The sequence below is a fragment of the Oncorhynchus keta genome, chromosome 1 (genome assembly GCF_023373465.1).
Source record: "Oncorhynchus keta strain PuntledgeMale-10-30-2019 chromosome 1, Oket_V2, whole genome shotgun sequence".
NCBI lineage: Eukaryota > Metazoa > Chordata > Actinopteri > Salmoniformes > Salmonidae > Oncorhynchus > Oncorhynchus keta.
Genome location: NC_068421.1, coordinates 70,398,532 through 70,408,412, shown reverse-complemented (window position 1 = coordinate 70,408,412; position 9,881 = coordinate 70,398,532). Strand labels below are relative to the sequence as shown.

Sequence of the window (9,881 nt, the reverse complement as noted above, 5' to 3'; positions counted from 1 at the left end):
ATGCGGTAAAGGATTCAAACAAATGTGTTATTTTGTTTAAAGTTTATGATAAAATCTGTTATTACACTGCACATAACAAGACTGTCAGATTTGGTAGCTACAGTTAAGTTAATTGTGATTCCATAGGAATGGTAAACAAATCCAACTCTGTGTCATCCAGAGCTATCACACTCAAATACAAGACTAAATGACAATACCAAATCAATAGATTACGGTTACATGCACACAATGTGATTATTGTGGATAGTCAGATTAATATAATAATATAATGACATGTTTTAATCGGTGTATGCTTGCTTTGATTTTGACATTATGCCGATTTTAAGATAAGGAGTTAGGTGTTTAGATGACTATTGCATAATCAGCCTACTGCCATAAGCAGTTTAATATTGAATTATTCCTGTGCATGTATATGTACTGTAGTCTAAAAGGTAGCTGTGCTCTAAATGTTTCTTCATAAAGATACAGGTAAACAATATTGTAAAGTGCATTGATGAAAAACAAGCATGTCTATACCTCTGCAATGGAGTTATCGTGTGCGGATGAGTGAGGCCAGGTAAACCCAGACAGACAGGACATTGTTAGGGTAGGCATGGACATGAACTGCCAGGGCAAACTCCACATTGGACGCCTCCACGTTGTGGACGCCTGTACTGTAGACTGCCTCGATAATGGGCCGGACCTCTGAGAATGGAAGATGCAGGGGGAATCCTGAAATCTGTTAAAGGAGGAAATAGAGACCGTCAGTGAGGCTGTTCCACAGCCAAGGAAATCCAGTCATGTATCAACCGTTTCTTTCCGTAGCATGAGCTAACATTATGGGAAGCTGAAGAACTCCCCTAATTATAACAAATGTCAGTGCCATGACCATCAAAAGGCAATGCTCATAATTTCATCTGAAGAACTGGATGTTTTATGGACCGCTCCATGTCGGGACTACTACGTCATTCCCCTGTCCCTTCCAGCCATAGACTGTCCTCTCCCCTGTCCCTCCCAGCCATAGACTGTCCTCTCCCCTGTCCTTCCCAGCCATAGACTGTTCTCTCCCCTGTCCCTTCCAGCCATAGACTGTCCTCTCCCCTGTCCCTCCCAGCCATAGACTGTCCTGTCCCTCCCAGCCATAGACTGTCCTCTCCCCTGTCCCTCCCAGCCATAGACTGTCCTCTCCCCTGTCCCTCCCAGCCATAGACTGTCCTCTCCCCTGTCCCTTCCAGCCATGGACTGTCCTCTCCCCTGTCACTTCCAGCCATAGACTGTCCTCTCCCCTGTCCCTTCCAGCCATAGACTGTCCTCTCCCCTGTCCCTTCCAGCCATGGACTGTCCTCTCCCCTGTCCCTCCCAGCCAAGACTGTCCTCTCCCCTGTCCCTTCCAGCCATAGACTGTCCTCTCCCCTGTCCCTTCCAGCCATAGACTGTCCTCTCCTCTGTCCCTCCCAGCCATAGACTGTTCTCTCCCCTGTCCCTTCCAGCCATAGACTGTCCTCTCCCCTGTCCCTCCCAGCCATGGACTGTCCTCTCCCCTGTCCCTTCCAGCCATAGACTGTCCTCTCCCCTGTCCCTTCCAGCCATAGACTGTCCTCTCCCCTGTCCCTTCCAGCCATAGACTGTCCTCTCCCCTGTCCCTTCCAGCCATAGACTGTCCTCTCCCCTGTCCCTTCCAGCCATAGACTGTCCTCTCCCCTGTCCCTCCCAGCCATAGACTGTCCTGTCCCTCCCAGATATAGACTGTCCTCTCCCCTGTCCCTCCCAGCCATAGACTGTCCTCTCCCCTGTCCCTCCCAGCCATAGACTGTTCTCTCCCCTGTCCCTCCCAGCCCAGACTCACCCTGTAGTCCCCTAGTAAACTCTGTAACTCTAGACGGTGCTCGTCGGCCACATCCCTCCCTCCACTCAGCTCCAGCTTTGGCAGGAAGTGGCGCAAGGTGGAGGTGCAGTAGCGGTTCCAGCGGGTCGGGTGGCGGGGCCGCCATTCCATGATCTTCTCTTTTAGAATCTTCTCAACCCTACAGGTAAAGGAAGTGGAGGTGTTAACCTCCATATAGCGTACCTTCGGGAAGTATTCGGACCCCTACATTTTGTTAGGTTATTCTAAAATGTATTATTGTTTATTTCCCTCATCAATTCACACAATACCCAATAATGACAATGCAAAAACAGGTTTTAAAAATGTTTGCTAATTTATTAAAAATAAAAACTGATATCACATTTACATAAGTATTCGAACCCTTTACTCAGTACTTTGTTGAAGCACTTTTTGCAGCAATTATAGCCTACAGTCTTCTTGGGTATGACCCTACAAGCTGGGGTTAGGGTTAGGGTTAACCCTAACCCACCTGTATTTGGAGAGTTTCTCCCATTCTCTGCAGATCCTCTCAAGCTCTTGTCAGGTTCGATGGGGAGCGGTGCTGCACAGCTATTTTCAGGTTTCTCCAGAAATGTTAGATCGGGGTTCAAGTCCGAGCTCTGGCTGGGCCACTCAAGGACATTCAGAGACTTGACCGAAGCCACTCCAGCGTTGTCTTGGAGATGTTCTTAGAGTCATTATTCTGTTGGAAGGTGAACCTTCGCCCCAGTCTGAGGTCCTGAGCAGGTTTTCATCTCTCTGTACTTTTCTCCGTTCAGCTTTCCCTCAATCCTGACTACCGTAATTGCTGGACTATTAAGTGCACCTGAATATAAGCCGCCCCCACTGAATTTAAAAAAAAAAAGTATTTTGTACATAAATAAGCCGCACATGTCTATAAGCCGCAGGTGCCTACCGGTACATTGAAACAAATTAACTTTACACAGCCTTTAAACGAAACACGGCTTGGAAACAAAAATAAATAGGCTTTTAAACGAAACACGGCTTGTAACAAAAATAGTAGTAAACAGTAGCCTACCAAGAAAGTCATTGGTCACCATCTTCCTCCTCCGGTGCACTGAAACCACTGAAGTCATCTCCGTCGGAGTTGAATAGCCTCAGAATTGCTTCATCCGATGTTGGATCGTTTTCATTGTCGCTCTCGTCACTTTCATCCGGAGGCAAATTCCCCGCTGAGCTCATGCTGCCCTCTTCAACACGCAGCAGTCCAGCCTTTCGAAACCCGTTGCTGATAGTGGATTTTTTGACAATGCTCCACGCTGTCAGGACCCACTGGCAGACTTCACCATAAGTTGCTCTTCGCATGCGGCCCGTTTTAGTGAACGATTTCTCCCCACTTGTCATCCAAGCCTCCCACTGAACACGGAGCGCCACCTTGATGGGAAGTTTGAGCGCGCTCGATTTACGTCACATTATGTGACGGTGCTCAGTTTTTTGGCGGCATGAATCTTGTGAAAGATCACATGATGCTGCCACCACCATGCTTCACCGTTGGGATGGTGCCAGGTTTCCTCCAGACGTGACACTTGGTGTTCAGGCCAAAGAGTTGAATCTTCGTTCTCATGGTCTGAGAGTCTTTAGGTGCCTTTTGGCAAACTCCAAGCGGGCTGTCATGTGCCTTTTACTGAGGAGTGGCTTCAGTCCTGGCCTGATTGGTGGAGTGCTGCAGAGATTGTTGTCCTTCTGGAAAGTTCTCCCATCTCCACAGAGGAACTCTAGAGCTCCCCGATTGCTCAGTTTGGACGGTGCGGCCAGCTCTAGAAAGAGTGTTGGTGGTCCCAAACATCTTCCATTTAAGAATGACCTTCAATGCTGCAGACATTTTTTGATACCCCTCCCCAGATCTGTGCCTCAACGCAATCCTGTTTTGGAGCTCTATGGACAATTCCTTCGACCTCATGGCTTGGTTTTTGCTCTGACATGCACTTTCAACTGTGGGACGTTATATACAGTCGTGGCCAAAAGTTTTGAGAATGACTGCCTCAGTTTGTATGATGGCAATTTGCATATACTCCAGAATGTTATGAAGAGTGATCAGATGAATTCCAATTAATTGTAAAGTCCCTCTTTGCCATGCAAATTAACTGAATCCCCCAAAAACATTTCCACTGCATTTCAGCCCTGCCACAAAAGGACCAGCTGACATCATGTCAGGGATTCTCTCGTTAACACAGGTGTGAGCGTTGACGAGGACAAGGCTGGAGATCACTCTGTCATGCTGATTGAGTTCGAATAACAGACTGGAAGCTTCAAATGGAGGATGATGCTTGGAATCATTGCTCTTCCTCTGTCAACCATGGTTACCTGCAAGGAAACAAGTGCCGTCATCATTGCTTTGCACAAAAAGGGCTTCATAGGCAAGGATATTGCTGCCCGTAAGATTGCACCTAAATCAACCATTTATCGGATCATCAAGAACAGCGGTTCAATTGTTGTGAAGGCCTCAGGGCGCCCAAGAAAGTCCAGCAAGCGCCAGAACCGTCTCCTAAAGTTGATTCAGCTGCGGGATCAGGGTACCACCAGTACAGAGCTTGCTCAGGAATGGCAGCAGGCAGGTGTGAGTGCATCTGCACGCACAGTGAGGCGAAGACTTTTGGAGGATGGCCTGTTGTCAAGAAGGGCAGCAAAGAAGCCACTTCTCTCCAGGACAAATATCAGGGACAGACTGATATTCTGCAAAAGGTACAGGGATTGGACTGCTGAGTACTGGGGTAAAGTCATTTTATCTGATGAATCCCCTTTCCGATTGTTTGGGGCATCCGGAAAAAAACTTGTCTGGAGAAGACAAGGTGAGCGCTACCATCAGTCCTGTCATGCCAACAGTAAAGCATCCTGAGACCATTCATGTGTGGGGTTGCTTCTCAGCCAAGGGAGTGGGCTCACTCACAATTTTGCCTAAGAACACAGCCATGAATAAAGAATGGTACCAACACATCCTCAGAGTGAAGCTTCTCCCAACCATCCAGGAACAGTTTGGTGACGAACAATGCCTTTTCCAGCATGACGGAACACCTTGCCAAAAGGCAAAAGTGATAATGAAGTGGCTCAGGGAAGAAAACATCGAAAACACCTTAATCCCATTGAAAACTTGTGGTCAATCCTCAAGAGGCGGGTGGACAAACAAAAACCCACAAATTCTGACAAACTCCAAGCATTGATTATGCAAGGGGTCTGAATACTTTCCGAAGGCACTGTACTGTGATGCAGTATGATGTGTTGAATTCTTTCTAGGTTAGATGACTTGCCTGTCCTGCAGCTCTGCAGCCACTGCCTTGTCTGTGCGTTGATACACCAGCTCCTCAGGCTAAACAGAGAAGAGAAGACAGAAGGGTAAGCACTGTACAGGTCAAAGTCCAGAGAGATACTGAGGCCAGGTCTTAAGAGATAAATCATGTGTGGTGGCCACTGGTCACACTTAGCCTCACCTGAACACTGGACAGCCCAGGGTTTGGAAAAGCCCTGGAGAAGAACGGTTTCCAGAGTTTGGCTTTGGTGACATCAAAACTCATCCTCAGTGGAGAGGTGTACACCTGAATGTTGAACCATACCTAGAGGACAGAAGGAGTGAATATGGTATATAGAGAAACCTGTCAGACAAAACATCTTACTTCAGTCATATCATGTAAATTGGATTAGAACACCGACTCACATTGTCAGCACTGACCAGGCATCCCACGGTCTGTAGAGGGCAGAAGGAGTCATACTGGCCGTAGTACTGACCACTGCTGGGGTTCCAGATGAGGTAGCGACTCTGCTCATAGGTCAGCACATACGCTGTGGGTCCCTAGGATGGAGAGGTGACAAGAGTTTTCACGAAACAGATACCACAGAACAGAGCTGTTATAGTATGGTAGAGGGAGGTAAGTTGACCATTTTTTACATTCAGCATCACTTTCTTACAAAGATATCTACATATATTTCAGGATGTTGTGTATCCCTGGAAATCAGAATTCATGTAAACATTACATTAGTTTTTAAAACGTAGCTTGTCCCAAAAAAGCGGACTCTTGGCACAACTTACCCTGGGTTTGGGGTAGGTTGAGCCGCCTACAAATGTCTGTGCTGAATGGAATATTACCACTACCTTTTTAAAACCATGTCTATCTTTATTTTCCAAACACAATTCAACACAATCATGATGACATTTTTGTCTTTTAATTTTAAGCATATTTCAAAAACAGACTTAACACCTAACAAACAGTTTTAACATAGGCCAGATCCTGTTGTTACCTCATATCACAGGAATAATGCCTTGCATTACACCTGGGATGAAAACAGTTCAATTTGCTCAACTTACCCCAAGGCAAACATTTTGACTATATTAGCTTACACAGGTACAGTGATGCACTTTCATGCTAGGTTTAGGACCTCATTTTGAAGCTTATAGAGACCCCAACAGATATATAGAACACTCTTTAAATTGTTACTTGGGTTTAGATACAAGCATCGTGAAACCTCTTAACACAAATTCATTTGTGTTGGTGAAAATCAGTTTTTTGGACCACTTTTTCCATGTTGTTTCTTCCTTCACAGACTATATGAAATGGTGACCTCTTCCTAAATATTTGGCCGAATTTTGTGTATGGTTTCCTAGAAACAGGTGGGTCAACTTACCCCTTTGGCTCAACTTACCCACTCTCCCCTAACTGTAAAACAAGTCAAGGTTGGTCATCAGTCTTAACTAGTATGCAGTTCTTTAAATTTGTTTTGGCCTAATGTAGTTAAGAAAATTCAATCAGTAAGGCTGGTCTAAATGGATCGTCACTTTTCATCTAGTAAACTCCTAATTCACATTGCTTCCCATCTCACTCATCAGTATATCAGGTATTTATAGGGTAGTGTCAATGTCAACTCATCAGCATAGCAGGTATTTATAGGGTCGTGTCGTAATGTTACCTCATCAGCATGGCAGGTATTTATAGGGTAGTGTCATTATGTTACCTCATCAGCATGGCAGGTATTTATTTATAGGGTAGTCTCATTATGTTACCTCATCAGCATGGCAGGTATTTATAGGGTAGTGTCATTATGTTACCTCATCAGCATGGCAGGTATTTATAGGGTAGTCTCATTATGTTACCTCATCAGCATGGCAGGTATTTATTTATAGGGTAGTCTCATTATGTTACCTCATCAGCATGGCAGGTATTTATAGGGTAGTGTCATTATGTTACCTCATCAGCATGGCAGGTATTTATAGGGTAGTCTCATTATGTTACCTCATCAGCATGGCAGGTATTTATAGGGTAGTGTCATTATGTTACCTCATCAGCATGGCAGGTATTTATAGGGTAGTCTCATTATGTTACCTCATCAACATGGCAGGTATTTATAGGGTAGTCTCATTATGTTACCTCATCAGCATGGCAGGTATTTTTATAGGTTAGTGTCATAATGTTACCTCATCAGCATGGCAGGTATTTATAGGGTAGTGTCATTGTTACTTCATCAGCATGGCAGGTATTTATAGGGTATTGTCATTATGTTACCTCATCAGCATGGCAGGTATTTATCGGGTAGTGTCATTATGTTACCTCATCAACATGGCAGGTATTTATAGGGTAGTCTCATTATGTTACCTCATCAGGATGGCAGGTATTTTTATAGGTTAGTGACATTATGTTACCTCATCAGCATGGCAGGTATTTATAGGGTAGTGTCATAATGTTACCTCATCAGTTTTTCTCCTTTCCTTTTAGCAACAGTGCAAAATGTCATTGACCTATTAACCTCAGCCTATGAGCATGGCACTAATGCAATTCCACCACGGTTGCTGATTAAGCTATTGGCTTACTAGAGCAATAATCACTTTCCTTTCAACCAATGTTGAATGCCAGCAATCTGGCTCTATTCCTCGGAGACCAGGCCTACCCCTAACTATTCAATAAAATTCCTTATTAGATTTAGTCTCTGTTCATTCAGTTAAGCCTGTACTTGATTGAAGTCTAGTTGTCCAGCTTTGTGTTGCTCACCTCAGGAATGGCGCTGCCGATGATGAGCCAAGCCTTCTTGCCCATAGACAGGAAGTAATTACAGAGCAGTACAGCATGTTCCTCCTCATCGCCCGCCAGCAGGGTCAGGAATTGCTTCAAACAGGAAAAGGAAACCCAGAGTTACTAAGAGCCTGCCCTCTACTAAGACTATTGGAATCTACAATCAGAGTCTCTGAATATGTGTCTCACGTCACAGGTGCTCCACAGGTCACAGACACCAGCAAATGAGACGCTATCAGGCATAGAGGGGATGAGCGAAACATACCGAGCTATCAGCTCCTTGAGAGAGGGAAGGAGAGGGAGACACGGGTATGAAATCAAGCAACAGTCAAAGCTTGAGAGTGCTATAACTCAGCAATCAGACTGAGGCTCCATTATCAGTAGTGACTGTTTGTGTTGTCTCAGTGGAGACCTGACCTGACTGACCGTGGCCTCCTGGGGGCTGTTGGGGAAGGCGTCGAGCAGCTCCTGTGGGGGGTTGAGGGGGCGGAGGTAACGGCTGATGAACACAGTCTTCCCGTTGATGTCGATGACGGTGGTGAGGCAGGGACGGTTGGGGTAACTCACTGCTGCGTCCCTCTCAAAGACTTCTGATGCCAGCAGTAGACGCTCGCCCTCCTGGCTGTCAAACTGGGAGGGGGGCACCATAAAGCTACAGCAGTACACTTAGATCAGCGAGAGTCAGATGGTCTGCATATATTTGTGTCTAGTCTACTAATAACTGTGAGGGAGGAGGGATGTTGATGTGGGACCGCTGAACAATGGACAGTTAGACTGCTTGGGTACATTAGTCACAGTGTGATGTAGTCAACATCTATCTAATCAAAACACAATGTTAATGCCATCATTCAGTTTACTGCAGATAGCATATCTCAGTAAACAGGTACCTTTACTTCCTTCATCTAACAAATGCAGCAAAGGATAGAAAAACAAAAAGAAAATCGACGTAAACCCCACTCTTCAGAGAATAAAGAAATAATGAAGGAATGTTAATAACTCATGCATTGAGTACATATTTTTTTTTTAAAGGCTATGACAGATCAAACACAGAGAGAGCCTGGAGACAGCTAGGACATACAGAGACAGCCTGCCAGGCTGAACTAACCTTCTCCCTAACAGTCTCTCCAGGTACCAGCTGTGGTTCTATGGTGATGAAGAGTGTGATGAAGGCTCCTTCACTAAGACTGAGTACAGCGTCGTAGCCACCATCACTGGCCAGGCTGCGCTCCTTACTGTATCCCAACAACACCGGTGGGGTGTCCACCTTAAACGTGCCGTCAATCTGCCAGATCAGGTCAGACAACAGAACCACAGCAGTAAGTTACTTATGTCAATGTGAGTCACTGTCTGTCAATCAGGGGTCTGGTGTCATAGACAGTTAGTCTTACCCTGGACTGGAAGTAGATAGTACTGAAGGGAATCTTCACAGAGCCCAGCCAGTGTTTCTCTAGCCGTGTGTGGACTTCTCTCCCCCTATCCTCTCCATCCTGGAAATAGAAAAAAGATTTAAACTGACAAAATATAATGACACAGAAAGTGTATGGATAATGTAGTTAACTGTGCTGTAATGTGTAATATGTTTTCCTGAGACAGAGGGCATGGGAAGTCCCTTTGATTCACATTCTTGTGATGTCCTACTCACCCCTCCCAATTCATAATGCACTTCATCAAATATGTTGATGAAGACCTCGTCTTTCACTGACTGCAGGCTAGCAGTGCTGTAGTCTCCACTTGGGGCACTGTGGCAAGAACAAAAAAACATGCTTGATAAATCTTCTAAACAAACAATCATAGATAATACCATACATGTGATCATGAAATTGACCATGTGTGGTCAAAGAGATGTCCCAATTTAGACCAGTCATGGACCAGTCACACACTCACCTGAATGGCAGTTGCAGGTCCTCGTTCCAGCAGGGGTTTGGTCCGTCTGCTGTTGTGGTCTGAAGAACCGTGCGCTGGAACGATACCTCCACAAAGGGCCTGACCTGCACCTGGAAACCACAGATTCACAACACATACAC

General features: G+C 45.5%; 1 protein-coding gene across 4 annotated transcripts in view; it reads right to left on the bottom strand.

Moving 5' to 3' along the window:
* Positions 1-25: 25 nt before the first annotated feature.
* cc2d2a (coiled-coil and C2 domain containing 2A) overlaps positions 26-9,881 on the bottom strand; it is a 37,648-nt gene continuing 27,792 nt past the window's right edge. For all 4 annotated transcript variants that reach the window (XM_035783999.2, XM_035784019.2, XM_035783990.2 and 1 more), the window contains 12 exons: positions 9,742-9,851; positions 9,500-9,596; positions 9,246-9,344; positions 8,963-9,139; positions 8,284-8,487; positions 8,047-8,136; positions 7,837-7,950; positions 5,514-5,648; positions 5,290-5,412; positions 5,110-5,168; positions 1,826-2,003; positions 26-718 (listed from right to left, as the gene is read on the bottom strand). In XM_035783999.2, coding sequence (XP_035639892.1) covers positions 530-718; positions 1,826-2,003; positions 5,110-5,168; positions 5,290-5,412; positions 5,514-5,648; positions 7,837-7,950; positions 8,047-8,136; positions 8,284-8,487; positions 8,963-9,139; positions 9,246-9,344; positions 9,500-9,596; positions 9,742-9,851 — 1,575 coding nt within the window. In that variant the 3' untranslated portion in view covers positions 26-529. The remainder of the gene's footprint in view (positions 719-1,825; positions 2,004-5,109; positions 5,169-5,289; positions 5,413-5,513; positions 5,649-7,836; positions 7,951-8,046; positions 8,137-8,283; positions 8,488-8,962; positions 9,140-9,245; positions 9,345-9,499; positions 9,597-9,741; positions 9,852-9,881) is intronic.